The 21,913-nt window shown below is 43.4% G+C and overlaps 1 protein-coding gene across 3 annotated transcripts in view; it reads right to left on the bottom strand.

The window, feature by feature from the left end:
- The window catches only part of brsk2b (BR serine/threonine kinase 2b), a 182,750-nt gene that overhangs the window by 45,757 nt on the left and 115,080 nt on the right, over positions 1-21,913 (bottom strand). For all 3 annotated transcript variants that reach the window (XM_008281743.1, XM_008281742.1, XM_008281741.1), the window contains exons 3-4: positions 12,196-12,281; positions 7,461-7,601 (exon numbers count right to left, since the gene is read on the bottom strand). In XM_008281743.1, coding sequence (XP_008279965.1) covers positions 7,461-7,601; positions 12,196-12,281 — 227 coding nt within the window. The remainder of the gene's footprint in view (positions 1-7,460; positions 7,602-12,195; positions 12,282-21,913) is intronic.

Raw genomic sequence — 21,913 nt, forward strand, 5'->3', positions numbered from 1 at the left:
ACTGATTATTGGTTTAGAAATTAATCTAAAATTTGCATCCCCCAGTGACAACAGATGAAAAAGATGACAAACAAGCCAGAATTCCATCTACATGCGACACACATCGTAAAAGGATTTACAGTAGATCGGAGGAGAAAGAGAAAATTAATGAGCATTTTCATCGACTACCATTATGTTAATAATAGGACTTAATGGTGCTGAGTCTCTAGTTCGGTGCCATTAAAGTATTTCAGAAGAAGAGAGGGCAACAAGATAATGTAATAAAGAGAGCCATTCAGGCTTCAAACAGCGCAAAGACAGGCGCTGCATAAATCGTGATGGAAATTCATAATTTTGGGAATTAAATTGAGAAATGATATAGTCTCCTCATTTAGTCACACATAGCTGCCACTATTTTTAATCCCTGCAGCGGAGCTTGAGTGACATGCTTCATGTACGTCTCCAGTGATGCATGCAAACTCTCTAAGCCCCCCCTGGAAGAGAGGAATAAAGCCACTAATGACAGTGTGGGAGAGACAAAGTGATTGAGAAAGGTGGATATGGATGATGTGCGTGATGATGCCCCTACGTGGGCTTAATGTGACTTCTGGACCCGGTGTTTGTGCACGTGTAGGTGGCAGCAAAAAATGTGCACATCGCAGGAACAGAGACGGGAGGATGTGAGACCGAATGTGTGCATGAGCACGTAAGACGAAACTATGAATCAGAGGGAACAGGCTCCTCTCTGGGATGGTTCGAGTCACCTTTTCGTGACTCTTCATCTCTCACCCACGCACAGTCACTTTGTATTAAACACGCACGTAAGGTTGTTAATTAGGTTACAGGGGGGGAAAGACCAAAGCCGAAACAATAAAAACAGGGGTGAGGAAAAGGGCAGGATGTGTTGTGCTCAGCGTGAAATTCTCTTTCTGTGGATGGTTTTTAAGGGTTTTCATGCCGTGAAGCAGCTCTCTGCATGTACAACGTATAACAATGTAAAGTGAGCAGTCGTGCAAAGCTACTGAATGAGGATGCATAGGACACTGATGTGGACTCCAACAGCTTAAAGTTCTCCCTCGTCTTCACTCTACTTCATAGATGCTAGCCTACCCAATGTGTGTTCGGCGCAAAAACCAAACAGAAAACACTTTGGACTTGTTTTCAAATTTGTAAGGAGATGCAAGTGCAAATTAAAGGGAATAAAACACATCTCGGAGCGAGGTGTTGGGCCACCATGTGCAGCTTAAATGTGTCTCTTGCAGTGATAGAACACCATTTTTCCAAAAGCTACTCCTAATTTAGTCTTTTGATCTCCCACAGGTGTTCCGCTGGGTTCCACTCGGACTGTGAGGGTCACAGACTCGCATCATTTCTAAACTCGGACCACTCAGCGACCCATCTCGCCCTACGAAGGGGGGCATTGTCGTCTTGGTAGGGGGCCACTACCATCAGGACAGAAACATTTTATCATAGGCTAAAGGTGACCACTCAGGACGACTTTGTACTGATTTGCGGTGACCCTTCCGTCCAAGGGTGAAGTGGACTTAGAGCGAAATGCTTCCAGAGCCGCTGGATCCAGTCGCTGCAGGGCTTGTGTGGTCCAGGTTTAAATTAGTCACCAAATGTACGATTAGTCTGTGCATTTAAAACCCTCTCAGATGTGTCTGAGATCACCCTCAAGTGATCTCTGCCGCCAGTCATTTGAAGTAGTTGCTGCAAAAATAAAAATTGCTTATGTGTCTGAGATTGCATTAAAACAATTTGTCCTGAAGTGGAAGATTAAAACTTCTACTGCTTCCCTTTTCCTTCATCTTTTATATCATCGGTAATATTACACATATTTAGTTTATTCTTTTTTTCCCCCCCTTTTCATCCTATGTGTTTATTACTCACATTAAATAAAAGCTCTTGTGTGGAGAGGGTTTGTTGTTCCACCGTTGCATCATTCTCTTTTTAAATATTGAAGTTCTAAACTACATTTTTGTGTCTCTACTTGTAGAGATAAAAAAAACTTGAGTGTCAAATGTGGTGCACTCACTTGACCTCTGGTTGAGTATATTCAATGCTCACATAACAATAGAAACACTGTGGTTATAACAAATCAGAGCTTACTGTGATTTATATGCTAAAGTGAAGCAGAAAAACTTATAAATGTCATTTATGCAATCCAGTCTTATTCTCCTCTTTAAATGAGATAATATCGTTTCGTTTTAGGGGAAAAGCTCCGAAGCAGCATCTCAAATGTTAAAGGCAAATACACTTTGCTCCTGTCAAGCAATCTGCATCTCTGGTGGGTGTCTGCAGTTATGGCTGACTGCCACGTTACAGGAGCGTGTTTAAACTGTGTGTTCTGTTGAATGTCAGGACTGACAAGATGCTGTTATTTGGATTCTTCAGGTCAACACAGAAATGAATATTCTGCAATATTATGCCTACACCTTTAAAGCATCCGCGATGTTGTTGTGACCTTGAGCAACAAGCCGAATTCGTATTAGCTCTAGGAAGGCTGCTCGGTATCCGGCCCTGACCTCTGACATCCCCGGGAAGACAAATTTCAGCAAGATCAGTGAAATATCATATCATTATATGTGGGTTGTGCTCTCATCTCGGCTTCAACCAGCCTGTCAGTCGGCCCGTCTCTCCATATGAGTCACAGGTTTGCAGATCTCGCATCACTTCAAATACAAAACACAAGCTGTGCCTTAGTGAGGGGGAAATGCAGACGCTGGTTCTATGTTAACATACAATGACTCTCTCTCTCTCACTGCCTCAGCATTTATTACATATTTCCTTTAATGAAGATCCCTGTTTATACCTCCACCTGCACCTATCTTCGGCTCCTTCGTCAGCTATCCTCATGTGCTTCACTTTGTCCCCGTCTCTCTCTCTCTCTCTCTCTCTCACCACATGAAAAACAAAATTCTGTCTGAATCAGAGAGCAATCTGAATCAGGCAGACGAAACACTGAGTCATAAACAGCCCTTTTTCCCTCTACGTTCTTTCATTCATACCCAGACTCACATCCATCTGGCTCAAGAGAGATATTTGGGGATAGGACGTGGGCGGAGGACGGAAGCACGAGGCAAATGAGAAGCAGCGAAAAACGGGAGGTGTGCAGAGAGAGAGAGAGGAAGGTTGGGGAGCATGTGTTTACCCCCCTACCACCACCACCACCACCACCACCACCACTCTGCACGGTGACTCACAGAGAAAAAGGAGCACTTCTAATGGCCTGTGTAGGTCCCCTGTGCAGACAAGTAGAAATGGAAGGAATGATTGCAGAAACGCTTCTTTATTGAGGGGATGCTGGGATCTCATTAGTGGGAATGGAAGGGAGGTGAGAAGGGTTGCGTCTGTCTGTCTGTTTGCCCCTAATTGAGGTTGGGAGGAGGGCGAAGCGGGAGCAGCAACACTCCCAAATAATCCTCCTCATGATAAATTTACAAGGCATCATTTTCTAGGAGTGTTAGCGAGGGGATTTGAGGTGCTGAGACGGAGCGCCAAAGTAAAACAGGAAGGGAGAGATAAATCTGAATCTCACTACAAGAGAGCTTTGATAATCTATGTATGTGCATGCACTTAATGTCAGTCCCAGATGCCTTCTCCTAATTGGCCTAATCTGTTCTTCTCACAGTCATTATCAGGCATTATTTACAGAGACTGATAAAACACTTCTCCTTTAGGTGGGACAGTTTTGTTCTATTTCCAGCGGTACAAGAATCGTCTGGTGTTTTCCAGCGACTACCTGTTTGAGGGTTCAAACAATAAAACGAACTCAAGTGCATCCGCCAAAGATAATTAGCAAAGTGTAAAGTAATTCTGACACGAGGATGGAGGAGCTTGAGTGTAACAGCTCCGGCAGTGGCTTTAATATTTCATAGAAACAGTCGAAATGAAATTGCCTCTTCTATAAACTACGCGATACATGAATACAAAGCATATCTAATCACGGAAACTCAATTGTATAATTCCATGACAAATCAGTTTAATTCTTCCCTTTTAATTAACTGTGCAACATTATGCTAATCTACGTTCCAGGCATTTACTACTCAGCGGCAGGTTATAGGGAATATTACACGATGACTGTTACTCACTGGCTTTCGATTTTCCGTCATCATCAGCAGCAGTTATTCAGCAAACTCTCAAGTATACTAGACTGCGTCTGGCGGAGTAGAAAAATCTCTCTCTGGCTGCCTCTCTCTCTCCAGCCCTTTTAGCCATATAGCCTTGGCACAAAAGTTACGGCGGGATTACACACATTATCATCATGAGCTGACTGGCTGGCCAGCAGCTTTAATGCCAATGACAAAAGTCAATGGCCACGGCCTGACCATGGCTGTGTTCCGGTTTTATGATGATCTCCTAATGTTTAAGCCCCTGAACGTGAATATTGCTGTGATCAGCGAGGAAACAAAACCACAACGTGCGAGATAATGAAGGTGTTTTAATTGTTAGTGCATAATGCGAGTAAAGCAGCAGAATGATCTGGATGTCGCTGCAGGTTTCCTAACCCAGCGTTTATTTCCTTTTCTTTATTATCATATTGTTATTTTGTAATGTTAGACTACAATATGAACTGCCAGGTTAATTTGGTTACAAACATACAAACAGAACTAAAAGTCTTGTGACTGAAAGACTTTAAACTTGCTTCAAAAATATCTACAACAAACAGAACCGATAGAATAAACAACTTTGTCCTGAACACCTACTGTACTGCAGGATTGATCAAACCGGTGAATTCTTAATGTCCTGAGGTACATGGTTTAGTTTCAGAGGTTAAACGAATCCATTAACTGGTGGCTCAGTGGTTAGCACCGTTGCCTCGCAGCCGGTTCACATCCCGGTGAGGACACCCGGGATCTTTCTGCATGGAGTCTCCATGTTCTCCCCGTGCAGCGTGGGTTCTCTCCGGGTTCTCCAGCTTCCTCCCACAGTCCAAAACCATGCTGAGGTTAATTGGTGATTCTAAATTGTCCGTAGGTGTGAATGTGAGTGTGCTTGGTTGTCTGTCTCTAAGTGTAGCCCTGTGATAGACTGGTTACCTGTCCAGGTGAACCTGCCTTCACCCTGAGTCAGCTGGGACAGACTCCAGCCCCCCATGACCCTTGTGAGGATTAAGCGATGCATAGATGATGAATGGATGAATAATCAGCAGCTATGTTGACAACTGACTTTTTTCAACTGTGAATATACAGTTTTTTTTCTATTACTTACTACAATAAACTGAATATCTTTTGTTCGTTTATGTTAAACAATAACTTTAAAAAATATATTAGCCAGATGCAGGTACGTATTTCATCTGTGTGTCTCATCTTTCAATTTGCTGCTGCTGCTGTTTCTGCAAAGTCGCCGGAGATTTACAGGATTTACTTATGACCAACGTAAAAACAAACACATGAAGGTATTCGGCTCCGTGGTGCCTGAGTTATGCTTTATAAGAACATGAGGATAAAATGCAGCACAAAAACTCAAGCTCTATTTTATCATCAGAAACACTACACATTATACACTATTCACACAATAGAAACACAAACACACACACACACACACACACACGGAGGGAAAAATGAGCACTCTAGTCAGTCCCTGCTGACATGTTTGACTCCTGAAGTATATATATGATTGCCTCCTCGTCTATGAGCTGGTAAACAGTTAAATTATCCCCCGGAGCCAAACACAATGTGTCACACTGGAACATAGCTGAGAAAATATTGGAACAAAAATCTTCCTTCTTCTCAGCTGTAAACCGACGCCTGAAAAAGATGCTGACGACGAATAACCCTCGAGGTAAACCTCTACAAAGATTTATCGGCTTATCGCGCATTAGGTCTTAACTATTAACCGCTATTGGTTGTCTTAATGAAAAACAACCTCTTCGTTCTTCATGAGAAATAGAGAAAACACCGCGTACAGAATCCCGTACGCTTTAAGGTGAGATAGGCGTCTTTGTGTTCGCCTATTTGTGTCAGCGATCCTCATAAACACTTGACGAAACAAGCAATATCAAGTTTTCTCAGTTCCGTAATCTCCACATTAAATCAGTGGTTTGAAAACTAAACAGCACTACAAAGATCTGAATAAACTGCCTGAAGTTTATATTGCAGATTAACATCAGGAAGAATCTGTAATCTTTTCAGAATTCATTACTGGGGAACTCATTATTTGTTCAACGTTGTATGACAGCCAAATTGACTTTGTTACACCTCCTGGGTATGGTTGCTTTTCGGGTTGTTTTATATTTTAAAATGCAAGTGACATTTGAATGCATTACAGGTAATGAACGTGGCTTTTATGGTTTCAACACGCATTATCTCAAAATTAAGTCTTCGGCTTTCGCTGTTGCCTAAAACTGCATGTGTTGTTGTTTCAGTGTGAAGTAGGAACTGTGCAGCAGAACTTGTGTGCACTGCAGTCTAACTCCTAAACGCCTTATATTATGCATGTTAATAAAAAACACCAAATTACTAATAAGCTTTACAGTTTTCCTACACTTAAGCATATTTGGTTTGGGATTGTATAGATTGATTTTTGGCACAACTATACAGTCTTGACTCGATAATCCGACCCTTAACAATCCCAAACCTTGCTATCCGACAGGTTTTTAGGAAACACGAATGGAATCCAAAAAAACAGCCTTAACATACCGACAGCCTTGGATTCTGACTCCGACATGACATTTTATGTCACCAATCAGGATAACAGCGTATTATCTGACTGAACAATCCCACAGATTGGCTACGTTCACACTGCAGGACTTGATGCTCAATTTGGATTTTTTAGTGAAATCCGATTTTTTTGCAAGTTCGTTCACGTTTCCAGTTCAATGCGACTTGTATGTGATCTGCTGTGTGAACTTCATACGACCCAAAAGTGTCGCAGAAGAGGACACGACGACGTCACACGCAGTGAGCATGCTCAATGTTTACGGAAGTAATCATGGATGGTAACGATGGAGCGCATCTGCCACTCCCCCACCACCGCCGATGATGGAAACAGAACTGTGAGCACTAACTAAACTAGCATCAGCAGCCAAGTACTGCCTGTGTGTTCTGGACACTTCCACCCCGTCGGAGCGCTCCGAAGTGGCCAGAACGCACAATCGCACCGATCAATTAGGCGTGAAATCCAGCGATGCGCATTGTTCTAACAATACACTAGTTAATATAACAACTATAAACAATAAATATTAACAACCAGTGAGCCTTCCAGCATCAAGCCCTCCTTGTATCTGGACCTCCGTCTTGACAATCTGACAGCCTTGCTATCCGACATAAAAGAAGGTTTTACATTTAGTGTCGGATTATCGAGTCACGACTGTTCTTGTACATCTGAACATCAAAAGACAATGAACAGCATCTAAATGAATATCATCAATGAAGGAGGATTGCGTCACTAAATGTCTTTATTGGTCCACTCCAACCCTTCGCTACATCCACAGTAGCAGCAACAGCTCGAGCCTGCATGACGAATATGTCACTTACCATATGGAATGACTGTGGCAGAAGTCCAGGGCAGACATGATCTGTCTGAAGAATTTCCGGGCCTCTTTAGGCGTTAACCTGCCTTTCTTCACCAAGTAGTCAAACAGTTCACCACCAGACACATGTTCTAGCACAAGGTACCTGAGAAATGAGAGAGGAAGAAAGGGGGAAATCGGTCAAAGACACAAGGAGCAAAGGAGAAAAAGAAGTCATGCACAAGCTCAGAAACTAAATATTTCACTTGTAGGAAAAGAAACAAATAGTGCTGCTCTCCTCTGTGCTCGTCTGATGGAGCCCTGAAGAAAAGGAAAACCTTAGACCTCTGAGGTCTGTCAGAGCTGTCAGCGATGTGGGAAATGTGCTTCCCTCAAACCCATTATACACAGACAAACACCCGGGATCAATGATCTGATCTTCCAAAAGCCATATTCATGTTGACTGTTTTTTCTTTTTTGTCATCTGCAAGCTTTTCCCACAATCTGAGAGTGAAGCATGCCAACGGTGGATTACAAATATATGTGACGGGTTCTGTAGTACTGACAATCTGATTTCCCATGAGAGGCACCAAAGGGATGATATAGATGCATTACTTACAAAAAAAAATGGTAAAGTTGTGTGAAACTCTCTTAGATATAAAGGATTTGGAGCTTGTGAATTCTGCAGATGCCGTAAAGCTTCTGTCTTTGCTTCAGAGTCAGACGAGGAGGTAAAGAGCTCGGAGACTGAAAACATCCTTTGCTGTACATATACAGTCCTCGTGTCTCGTAAATGAAGCAGTAGCTGTTTAATGAATCCAAACATCATCCTTGGAATTACATTACTGTGAGTGTGAGGTTTCTGCAGCGGCAGTCTGTCATCCTGACTGCATGGCCGTGCTCTGGGGCTGCGAGGGGGGGAAAGGGAGGAGATGAATCTCTGCTGACCCAAGCCTAAAGCTACATCTGTACGTTGAAAGCCAACAGTGCCCTGCCCCTGCTCCTTCATCTTAACTGGTACAAATTGAAATCCAGACAGGCAGTAAAATACTCCCCCCACCACCCCACACTCTGGCCACAGAGCATGTGCTCACTTAACAACCTTCAGTCCTTCAAGCAAACTCAGCTGTGCTATGGCACATTTAGCAACTGGTCCAAACACAAGTCATGAACGCTTGAGTTGCACGCAAGTGAGCACAAGACTGTGATTTCAATGCAGTTCATCCAAGTATTAGCAGGGCACCCTACTGATTTTACTCACGTCAAAATCACTGGATTTGTCATTAGTATACGGTTGAAGTCTGAAGATTACATACACCTTAGCCCAATATATGCAAATTCAGTTTTTTAATTTCCTGACATCATTTCAGTTAGAATCACTGCTTCAGTTTTAATTTTAAGTTTTTATTTCTTTCAGTAGGTTTCTCAGTGGGTCACAGGTTTACACACACTTTGTCACTATTTGGAGAAATTGCCTTCGAATTGTTTTACTTAACTAAAACCTTTTGCGCCTTTCAAATTCATTTTAGCCTTTCAACAAGCTTCTCCCTATAAGGGGAATTCTGGCCCATTCCTCCTGACAGAAGTGGTGTAACTCAGCCAGGTTTGTAGGTCTTCCAGCTCTACATGTTTTTCAGTTCTATCCATCCATCCATCCATCCATCCATCCATCCATCATCTATACATCACTTAATCCTCATTAGGGTCGCGGGGGGGCTGGAGCCTATCCCAGCCAACTTAGGGCGAAGGCCAGTTCTATCCACCATATTTTAATTAGATCAAGGTCAGGGATTTAAGATGACCACATTTCATTTACTTACTCCTTTTCACCACAACTTTAAAAGTATCCTTGGAGTCACTGTCCATTTGGAAAACCCATTTGCAACCACGCTTCAACGTCCTGTGTAGACCCATACTTTTCGTTGCTCATAACACCATCTATTTTATGCAACCGTCTTTCTAGCAGCAAAGCATTCCTGCGACATGATGCTGCCACCGCCGTGCTTCACTCTTAAGATGGTGCTCCTTGGTTTATAAGCCTCAGCCTTATTTCTCCCAATATAGCAACACTCGCTGCAGCCACAGAGCAAAATGTGTATTTAATCAGACTAGAGGACATTTCTCCGAAAGGTAAGATCTTTGCATTCACGTGCATTAGAAACTGTGGCCTTGTGCCTTTTTCTATGATGGCCTCTTTTAACTGAGCAGCACTTCAGGCTTTGTTGATATATACTCATTGCACTGTGAACACTGCTTCCGATCGCATCTTCACAAGGTCGTTTGCCGTTGTTTTGGGATTGATTCCACTTTTCACATTAAAGCGTGCTTGTTTCTAGGAGACAGAACATGTCTCCTTCCTGAGCGGTATGATGGCTGCGCAGAACCAAAGTGCAGATAAACGTCGTACTTTCCGGTATTTGGAAATTGCTTGTGACGATAAACCAGACGTGAGAGGGTCCACGTGTTTTCCTGAGCGCTTGGCAGGTTGACCGTCCCATTATGTCAAGCAAAGAGGCTTTTATGTAGGCCTTGAAATACATCCACAGGTACACTTTAAGTTAACTCAAATCGTGTCATTTAGTCGACCAGGAGCAATAAATAAACCTCAACATAATTTTATGGAAGTTGGTGAAAGGCACAGTCGACTTGGATGTTGCCACAAGTATAGTTTGCAAACTGTGGAGTGATTTGAAATTTGTTTTAGTGACTCTAACCTCAGTATGCAACCTCTGACTTAAAATATAACCTGTCAGATTAAAACTGTTGTGCATCTTTTGTGGCTATGTAAGGGAGCTTTCTACAAGCTGCAAAAACACCCCTCATCATGTCACCGGGGTTATATTTTTGATGGAAAGTGGGTCTATTGAAAAGACGCAATCAAGCTGGAAACTTGCCTGACCCGTACTTACATCAGGATCCGTCTGCCTGTGCTGCACAGGTTAAATATTCTTTTTAAACTCTAACAAGCACCCAAAGTTCATGTAAGTACAACACTAAATCACAGATTTACTACTTTTAATTCCTATATATCCAGGTCGTACATTCATAAGGTGATGTAAGGCTTCATAGTGGAGATTTCATTTAGATAAATAAATCTTCTGGATGCACTGCCTGCAGGATTTGGAAAAGATTTTTGCCTGATTGCGTCCCGATGGCAGCTATTGAAACATAAGAATGTGCATTTAAAAGAACCTGCCTGCTGCCATTCATCATTTTGTTACCTTTTGAACACGGCGGCAGAAAAAAAAAAAAAAAGAAAGTGAAATACAACACAGAGCAGGAATGCTGTTGCAAATCAAGTGCAGCCATATGCATTATAGTCACAGACTATCGAGCGATTGATGTGAGCGTTCATTAATTCGTAGCAATGATAGATGCATAAATAAAATATCGGTGGGCAATGTATCAAACTCCTTTCACTTCTCTTTCACCTCTTGTACACACACATCACACCAGTTTAAGCAGCCAGTGGTAGGATCTGTGCCAGCAGAATAATAAATCTTTAAAGCTCTGGGACGGCCAGCTCCAAACATGCTGTATGTCTATCAATTATTGGCGTTCAAGTGGAGATATCCAAGTAAGAATCTGAACCATATTAAGACCAAAATTACATCACCGGAGTGAAGCGCAGAGTGTATTCAAGTCACTCGTGATGCAAATGTAAAGCAATTTGTCTTCTGTGACGCTATTAGTGACCGTCTGTCAGAAGTGATGAAGCAATGGGCACAAAATGTGATTTTAATAATCCAATTATAGGATGAATCATAATATTCTGCTATTCGTATCATCTTAAAGGATGACATGTACAGCGCTGCATGCCCAATCCCATTTGGCCTGTAAGCTCAAGATGACAACTAATTGAATTCGGTTGACAAACAGTCCTCTGTGGATCAAGAGGTCTACTTTGAATGACTGATGGGATTGTCACTCACCACTGTTAAAGTTAGCTAATAGATTTATGTGTGTCTGCGTACGTGCAGCTGCTGCTGCTGCTGCTGCGGTGGTGGTGGACCCTCCGTGGCTAATGTTTCTTAATGCAGCGGTGTTGCCTCTGATAAGCGTGTCATGGTGTTTACATTACGGAGGCTTCCTCTCCCTATTAGCAGTCCCCTTGCATGCGCGACCAAATTAAATGCTTCATGCCAATACTAATGGAGCATCCACCCCTCCGAGGCTACTGCCCCGCAATCATAATACACTGATCGCAACTGTCGGCCAGCAAAATGATCTGTGGCATTTTAAAGATTGTCCAAGATGGCACTAATGACATCTGTGAGGCACAAAAGTTTTAACACAAACTTGCAATCATTTCATTTATGGGGCACACTTAGGATTTAGCATATTTAACATAAATCAAATGTAGATGATAATCAGGGTGGCGCAGTTGGTAGCACTGTTGCCTCACAGCAAGAAGGTTGCCGGTTCGCGTCCCGGTGGGGGCACTGGGATCTTTCTGCGTGGAGTCTCCATGTTCTCCCCGTGCAGTGTGGGTTCTCTCCGGCTTCTCCGGCTTCCTCCCACACAGTCCAAAAACATGTTGAGGTTAATTGGTGATTCTAAATTGTCCGTAGGTGTGAATGTGAGTGTGCTTGGTTGTCTGTCTCTAAGTGTAGATAGACTGGCGACCTGTCCAGGGTGTCTCCTGCCTTCGCCCTAAGTCGGCTGGGATAGACTCCAGCCCCCCCGCGACCCTATTGAGGATTAAGCGGTGTATAGATAATGGATGGATGGATGGATGATAATCAATTGTTGATACTTACAAGTATTTTTTATTTTCGTAGACGTCATGTAGCTTTAAAACATGCGGGTGTTCTATGAGCTTCAGAATAGCTATTTCTCGCTCCACCTGTAAGAGACAGAGATAGAAGGAGGAAGGGAACAGAGAGAGAGAAAAAAAGAGTTTTGATTACTGCAACATCAACACAGTTAAATTCCTAAAAAACCACTCTACAACCAATAATCATAATCTACCCTCTTGAACTGCAACCTTCCTCTAACTGGAGCCACAATAAAGTACCGAGGAGACTGATAAAGCAGCCCAGGAACAGCCTGTGATGAGGTCTCACCAATCGCTTTTCTGAGGTTACCTGTGAAGGTGACCTTTAGAGAGACACCGGCCTGTAATAACACTTCACACAAACCAGCACAAGGGCTTAAGAGGAATAAGTAAACCAAAGAAAGGAGCTGATGGGCACTTTCTACTGGCAGAAAGGACAGAGATAAGCTTTGACCACACTCCGGTTGGCATCCGGGCCGGTAGGCGCTGCTATCTCGGCTGAAAAATACGGTTTGCTTCAAAAACTGAAGGAAAACAGGTGGCGTGTGTCTTATCTTACACACACTCTCTCAAAACAAGCCTTTGCTGAATACTTTGCAATCACATTTCACAATCCAGCGCTTTCCTCGAGGTGAACATAAATCAGCTTGTTTAGATAAAAAACATGAAGGAGAACGACGTGTCCGACTCAGACGTGCCGCATTTGAACATTTCTGTCCACTTAGAGTACAGCCCGAAGGTGAAACGGGGTCAGAATGTCCACTCAGGTACATCAGCGTGTCCCGCTGGAGTTTTATTTTTTTCCTTCCTGCAGTCTGTCTGAGATATTGAATGTACATATATACACAACGCTGTCCAGAACAAGCAGATGGCTGAGTCCACACAAGTTTGCTTTTTTTTTTGCTTACTGAGCTGCTGAGAGATATGAACAGTGTACTTTGAGAGCAGTAGGAGCTAAATTTCACCAAAATTGAGCTGATCAGTTTGGATTTGTGTCAGCATCTCCAGAGGTTGTTGTCAGCATGTACAGCTGCCACTGAAAATCAGCATGGAGCGCAGTTCGACAGAAGCCACGGCTAATCTGCGGCACCCTGCGCTCCCATCCTGCTCCCCTTGCAGTTATCTGCTCAGCCCCTTTCCTCCACGTTCCTCGTCCGTCCTTCCCCTCCATCCTCAGCGTCTAACTTTGACTGACAGGGATCAAGATGAAAAAACAGTGAGTTAAAGGCTCCTCTGCCTCATCTCAATCTCATCAAAGTCAATTTCACTATGTCACTTGTCTGTGACAGCCGTCACGTTGTTTTAATGTCACACTCAGCGTGGCTCAGCTTTATGAACGCTCATGCGGAATCAAGTCAAAACTCTGATCTGCCACCTAACTATGTTTTTGGTTAAATTCTCCCAAAGCTGTTCGCTTCACTGGGCATAAAATCAGGTGCCTCCCCCTTTAATTATTCATACGCTCACATTGTTTTCATTCCAGAACAGCTTCTGTTAGTGGTCTCTGTCTGCTCAGGCAGGCATTGTAGTCTATCCTGACACACTTTTCACAATCGCCTTCTGACAAAAGCAACATATCTCAAATGCATACGATGAAATCTGCATACAAAGCACACATTCAGTCACCGAGGAGAAAAATGCAATGCAGTGCAACCGTAGTTAAACCCGGAGTCAAGGATGAACTCGCAGGAGAATATACTTACAGATATTGTAAAACTAGGCACACAGCTTGTCGAAAAAGGGTAAATGCATAATTAGCACCGGCACGGAGTGTCAGTGGGAGAAAAAGCTAGGCTAATCAGGGCTAATCCACACACTAATGAGTGCTATCAGCAGCGGTGCACCATGCCACTCTCTCACCTGAGGCTAAGGTGTGCTGTTAAGAATGAGCCCGTGGTGGCCGGCTTGCAAAGCTGAAAGCGGGGCTCCCTGCAAGGAGACTAATGCTAACCAGGACTCAGGGAGAGATGAGCTGTCGAATCGCTACAGAGCCAGCAGCTGGCTCCGTAAGCTTCCTCTAAGCACCTCCTTTTAGTTAATTGAAATAAGAGAAATGAGGCTTAATGTGAAGACTTAACTATACAACAGCCCGCTTATTGCGAGATTAGTTGTTTATTAACACGCTAATGTAAATCTGTGAAGCAACCCTTGCTCTTTCTGGCAACAGTTTCATTAAATCGCCCACAATTATGAGTTGTTTTAAAAAAAAAAAAAAACACTTCACTTGCTTTCACCTGTAAGGGGAGTCGGAGCATGTGTTCGGCTGGTGAATGGATTTCGGCAGAACTAATCCAACACAATAAGAAATGAACACACACATCCGCACACGGTGACAAATTCCTTATCAAAGCCTCAAACACACACAGATAACTCCTCCATAACTTTATGCTATAGTAAAAATGCCAGGTGGCCTTCCTGTGTCTTGGCTCGGCTCCTGTGCACGGCACACTCTCTCATTAAGTTTCACATCTGTGAGTGTGGACAGTTCTCCCCGGTTGCCATATCTCCATGGCACTTCATTAGGGCTTTATTAGCCGGCACTTGGACACCGTTCACCGAGACACATGAGCACACGGACAGGTGGTCAGATGAACACGCACCTTCTCTTTTTATCTTCCTTGTTTTTTGGGGTTTTTTCCGTCTCATGTTTGGCAGCTCAAATGAAAGCCAATTTGGTCAATTTCTCCATAACTAAACAGGTTTACAACTTGAATGGAAAAAAAAAGAACAACAAAAATAATCAAAAAACCAGAGGTTGAGTGTAAATTGTTGGCGGTTATTGCTGCGGAGTGGACATCATTAGCAGAAGACATCGGAGCAGGAGCTTGTTAGTGAACATGCTGATTGGCAACGCTTCGACCCACAGGGTTCCCCATCAGTGTCATATCCTGCCACGCTAAATGGATCAATAGGTTGGAACGGCGGTGGTGATTATTGTAGAGGTGTTAACTACGATTACAATAGCTGCTTACGTGAGAGAGAGAAGGTACCGGGAAGGCTGGACAAAGAGGTAACTGGCGCCACTCCAAATGCAAAGGACGAAAGCAAATTTAGCATAGTTCCATCAGCTCGCTATTGATTCTTTAAATTACAGCCCCGCGTCTGAATCAGCGAATGAGCGAGCGCACAGATGACCAGGAACATCAATAGTTTCATCACTGTGGCTAACAGTCTGATGATAGAGGACAGAGGATTAGACACAGCCAGACAACAACAAAGACGCAAAGAGAGATTAGATTCATGTCACATGTGTCACACAGAGAGAAAAAAATCTCAGAGGAGGAAAAATATTGGATCAGAGGATCTGTCATCTCTCACTCTCCACTCGTTGCACCTTGCACTACTTTCCTCTCGCCTTTCTCTCTCATGCACGCAGAAGGAAAACACAGACATTTCTGTCACCTCCCTCCGGCAAGTGAGTGAATGGTCCCTTGATACTGAGATCTGAGGATCAAAGTCAACAGGGCAGCCATGTGTGTCAGTTAAAAAAAAAAAAAACGGGTTGGCTATGCTAACACGGAGGCTATAGTGCGTGCAAGAAGCGTCGGACGGATAACAGAGGGAGGATGAGTGAATGTAGGAGGGATGAAGCAGAAGCCATGTAATTCTCTGCAACGGAGGAGAGTAAAATCGTAGTGCTGGTGGTGGAGGTGGAGGAGGTGGTGGGGAGGCAGGCGGCGGTGCCAGCTTGATCACCCCTCGGGTCTTGCAACCTCTTTTGTTGTTAATTAACACAACACAGGGACAGAACCTTTTTAGCGACGCCACGCAGCAGACAAAGCGGGAATGATAACAGGTGAGGCGAAGTGGCAGCGATGTGCACAAGGCACCGCTCCACCGCCATGGCTTTGGACAAGTGGTGGACGAAACAACACTCGACAAACAACAATCAATGTATTTACACTAAATTGCTGCATTTCTGAAGACAACATGTCATTAAGTAAAAGCCAGAAATATGTTTTTATGACTGTATTTATGGTCAATTCATTAGATTAACAAGAATGTGTTAAACGGTTACAGCAACATAAGCTTCATGCCCCAGAGGTCAACATCTTAATAGTTTAGTTTAGAGGCTTTTAATTTAAAATCTAATACACTTATTCACACTTACTCTGCTGGCCATCTAATCTTCCTAAACATGGCAGCCGACTAGCAGAGGTCATCTTACATTAATCAAAGCTTGAGGTCCAAGGTTATGGATGTCTTTTTCTTATTTATTTAATTTTTTTTTACTAAAACTGCCTTTTCTGAAAGTCATACAGAACATAATTAACATTACTTTTTCCCTAATCTTTATCTGTTCATGAAACCATTGCTTGGTTCCGAAAACATAAAATGCAATATTAAAATTTCACTTTAGAATTGCAGGGAGAGATGTTTAGCGGGAAGAAAGACAACATATGGGGTGAAGGAGCTATAGACGGGGTAATGCCCGGAGAGAAGCGGCCGCGGGTCCAACTGTAACCGAGCAGAAGGGGGAGGAGACGGCACAGCTTGGCCACTGGCTCGCAGACAAGACCAGTCAGCTTGTCATCCATTCATACTTGTGACATGTGGACACATTACCGCATGATGCACACACTCTGTACACACACACCACCGATCATGGCAAGCCACGAGCCACCTCCATCCATCCATATGTCGGTCAGTGAGCCAGTAGAGCAGAATCAGTGTTTTTCTGCCAGGGACAGGAGGCAGCCAAGCTGGTGTGCACGCATACATGTGTTTATGTCTGTGCTCACACGTGCATGTTAATGGTAAAGGAGTGTAGATCGCTGCATGTCAGTCGTTGTAACCAGGAGGGAAGGACATCGGCTTCAAGGGCAAACAGTCTCGTTACGGCCTCGTAGAAAGACATCAATGAGTAAAGTCCACACTCTGCTTGTTGTGCATGATCGCTAACTTCGCCGGGACATTAATATGCATCTCCGGGAGAACCTGCGTATCCAAAATTAGTTTCGAAATTTACAAAGACAGGCTCAGAGCGATGGATTTAACAGCGCACTAGGTAGCTGCGTTATCTCTCACAACTGAGCCGGTCCCACTGAGAGCAACACAAACACAAACGAAAAACATATTTTTATGATTCCATTCCAAAGTTGTTGAACTGAAGAAAAATAAAATGCATCTCCCTCTTGCTTTCATCTTTCTGTGTTTTTAGCTTTTCCCTCCACCTTGTAGACCTCACACACACACACACACACACACACACACACAGTCAGTAAGCACAGCAGGTTTTTCTGATAATCACTTTATCAGTCATCCTTTGTGGAGAGGAGGTAAACTCCCTACACAGGGGAGTTTGATCAATGCCACAGACATGTAAATCGATGTGGACGTAGTCTCTGCTAGCTGCCTAGTCCTTATCCTTTATCCATCTCCCACCTTCTGAAACAGTAGTCATTACCCCTTCCCACCCAAGACCATTCCCGGTCGTACCCCTCGTCTTCATCTTCCCCCTCCTGCCCCCCTCATTTATTCTCCCCGTCTCTCGTTCTATCTTTCTAATCATGTCGGTGATGTGTTCATGTGCTGTTGACAGATCCATCAGGCTGACACTTAGACCGGTGGCAGGCCACATCATTTTACACTAACTGACATGTCCCTGGATAACCTTGGTCCTAATAGAGTCTAATGGCAGAGGTCCTCCACACGCAGAGGACAATGGGTATAATCGGGATCCTCTTCAAATCTACTGCCCGGGCTTATAGGTGGGGTGGGACATGATGGAAAGAGGTCAGACCGCGTGTGTTCGTGCATGTGAACGGTCATGCGTGTTTCTGCGCAAACGCCATGAGTGATTTATCAGCGACAGGCAGGCAGTGGATCCCTTTGGCAGCCATGTTTTTGTGTCTGGAGTCTTTTTGTCAACTCGTCCAGTCTGTCAGTCACTAATTTCAATGGAGACGATTGGTAAGGTGACCTTGGATTGTGAGGAGATGTGACATATGGATTAACAAACTGCTTTTTTACAGACTAGAGGGAGAGAGCACAGAATCCAATGTAGTAATTAGATCTGAAGGTCATCTATATATTAGCTACAAACGTGTAAATCTAATATACAGTAGTTCATATTTGCATGCAAGGCTGACGGAACTGTTTCTAAACCGCAGCTCAGAGATAAAAATTGGATTCTCTCAGGATTCTGAAGAAATGTGTATTAAATACCATCTGCTGCCTTATCTTGCAAAAACGTTTATTTTCCTTTTTGGCTGCCAATTTTAAATTAAATTACTAGTAAGAGGCTTTTGCTTCTAACTTCTTACTGCTTTCAAAAAAAACACCTTAATTATTGCAAAAAAATATGCCCTGATATTACAAGATTGTATGAAGTAATTCAGTAAACCAGAGAACATTCAAAGATCGGAATAGAAAAAAAGGTTATCTGACAGCAACACATAGTGCCGGTTTGGTAAATGTAAAGTGAAGTGAAAACAACTTAATGAGGAAAAAAAATGAGTAATGAATGAGCCGTGAGGACTATTTAGTGCAGTAATTCAGGCAGACAGTGGAGATGAGCTAACAGCGCTTCACTTACCAACTAATTAACTTCACATATGAATACATGACTTATTCATTGACACATAAGCAGCAGACAGACTGAGGAGTCGATACAGGATGGACAACTGGTCAATAGGTAAGACTGGTCAACTGAAACAACTCAAATTAGCACAAAACTTTGGAAATAAGTTGAGAACAGCTTCTTTAATGCAATCAGGGAAATCTTTCTGCTAATTAGGAGTCTCTGACGCATAAAAGGACCCACTCTTGTGCTCTGTTGGGACTGTGCATGAACATTTCTTTACCCTAAGAATGGAAAACCAGAAAACATCACGGTATTTACATGCATGTGTTTGTGCTCTGCAGTCGTGTGCAGCGTGAAGCGAGAGAAACGTCCTTGAGAGTGTGTTAGCACAACAGAGTCATTAGCAAACAATCCCCACAGGGATGTAGATGAAGGAGCTGATGAAGTTAAAAGTGTCTCGCTTTAGATGTTCAACACACTGACCGCAAAAATCCCAGATATACACGCCAACGAGTCCAAAACTCATTAACACAGCCGCAGTCGGAGCCAATTTCCCTGTTTATTTGCAACGGCTAAAAGTGGTAAATTTATGCCTGATTCAAATTAGCCTGTGCTCAAAGTTCAAACCTCGTGGAGGCAAGTTAATCAAGAGATAACGAAATGTGCTTAATACAGAAGTTACCTGGACGTGATGAAAAGTTCTGTGAGCGCGTGCACGGCCGTCTTTCATGACGCGCAGCGCCTTAACGGCAGCTTTGTTGATTCTGAACATACAGTGGTTGTGTGTAACTTGCACACAGAAACACATTCACAGGCATGCAGGCACACTAAGACGAACTCAGAGTCTTTTTAATGTTTACTTTATGTGCACATTCCTAAAACTTCCCCACACTGTGCAGATAATTGTGCATTTATCAGCAATAATGAAGAAAACTTCAAAGCACAGCACATTCATATCTTCCAGCATGCCGATGCACGAGCCAGCACGGAATAAAATCAACCACAAAAGCATATTGATACAGTAGGGGACACGATGAGATGCAGGGCACGGCAAGTTTGTGTCTTTGAATGCAAGTAGCATGTGTTTAAAAAAAAAAAAAAACAGATGACAGAGACAGATTTGTCTGTAAAAATGGAGGTTGGAGCACATTTTTTCTCTCAGGGGAACAAGATGTACCTATTCAATTATCAGGCTCTAGACAAACAGGATGGATAAAGGATTATCACAATATTCAGGGGCTGAGAAGAAACACAAATACACTTCAGTGGGTCCACGGGTAATACAAAGAGGCAGAAAAAACAAAACAAAGAAATAAACAGGCATGAAAAGCAAACTAGACTTTGAAGGGGAACTTTGCTGATCTCCCCGTGAAAGCATCACTCCAGTTAAGGGGAGAAGAATTGGATAAAATGTGCCCTTCGCTTACAAAGGAAAAGCCCCCCCCAAAAAAAGAAAGCAAGAAAAAAGGAAGAAAAACAAAAGCAACAACAAATAAAAAGGCAAATAAAGCTTTCTCATCTATCTGACAACGCAGCAGCTGTTGCCTTTGAAGAGGAGAAACAAATGCCATCGATTTAGACGTCTGTCTGTCTCCTGTCGGGCTCAATGGGGGATCCCGCTATATCTTCTGTTCTGCTATCCTCCGTTTCATTATTTTATCTGCACTCTATCTCTGTTTTATCTGGATAAGACATATGAAAGGTAAAATCAGTCAAACAACACTGCGTGTGTTTGATGAGCTTTGTCATCACAGCGAGCAGCAAAGCAGCGCAGTTTTACACGTCGGCAGGATGCACTACCAGTCGAAACTGCAAAACTCTGTGTGTCTGGCGTCTTCCAGTAAGAGGTATCGAGCATGTAACGTATAGCGACACAAGTATAAGTTTCTTCAGAAACTACGAGCATTTTGTGGCCCTGTTGGGAAAATCTATTCCCTTATTTCCGTTTCACCAGAGCCTCATCGCCACTCGATAAAGACTGTGGGGGGAAAAAAAGTGGATAATCATTGATTTGGGAGGGGTGATTGGAAACCAAATTAGGATGTAGAATGCTGGAGTGGCCTTCATATTGACTGAGAACAGACAAAGGACTTTGTAAGGTCCTACAGGTTCAGGGGAATCGACATTATTATTTAAGTTTCTGCAGAACGCCATGATGGAGGCGAGAGAAAAACCCTGTAGCAATATGAAAACTAAGAGAAATGCACTTTTCCCAGGAAGATTTTCTTTGGTTGGCACTGTATGATCGATGCTTTTGCTCTGTCATACATCCATCCTTTATCTATACACCGCTTAATCCTCACTAGGGTCGTGGGGGGCTGGAGTCTATCCCAGCCGACTCAGGGTGAAGGCAGGGGACACCCTGGACAGGTCACCAGTCTATCACAGGGCTACACTTAGAGACAGACAATCAAGCACACTCACATTCACACCTACAGACAATTTAAAATCACCAATTAACCTCAACATGTTTCTGGACTGTGTGGGAGGAAGCCGGAGAACCCGCTGCACGGGGAGAACATGCAAACTCCACGCAGAAAGATCCCGGTGCACCGGGACGCGAACTGGCAACCTTCTTGCTGTGAGGCAACAGTGCTACCAACTGCGCCACCTTGCAGCCCCTTGCAGTTATTTCAATTCAACTATATTTAAAGGGACCCAGTCAGAAGAAAGACACTTTTTTTTTTTTTTTAAACTGGAAAAAAAACGTATTCACAGAACATTTGGATGCAAACATCCTGTGCATCAACAGGCAGAATGGAGCGAAAAGCAGCAGCCAGAGTTGGTAATTCTACAGTCCTTCTGTGCACTGAACCTGTTAAGCTCAAACTGTGTGTTAAGCCCCAGCTTCTGGCTCTGCACCATACAAAGCTGATGGATCAACGCGCAAGGGCACAACATATGAAACCCATTTATTTCGGAGGGTGTTTTCGCGCACACGCCGAGGAACGGGCGCGCACACATAAACACGACATAAAAGTTAAAGCGGATGTGTGCATGTTGGAGGCATTTCTATATCAAACCCACTCGAGGCAATACAGAGATAGGCGAGAGTGGCCAATCTATAATCATTAGGAAGGCAAGAGAAGAGATGGCAGAGAAAGAAAGCTACAGTGCTGTCACCGAGGTGTCGGGATAACAAGATTAGAACTTGTGTGATTCATCTGCGGCCGTG

This window comes from Stegastes partitus, unplaced genomic scaffold (genome assembly GCF_000690725.1).
Source record: "Stegastes partitus isolate 25-593 unplaced genomic scaffold, Stegastes_partitus-1.0.2 Scaffold243, whole genome shotgun sequence".
Taxonomy (NCBI): Eukaryota; Metazoa; Chordata; class Actinopteri; family Pomacentridae; genus Stegastes; species Stegastes partitus.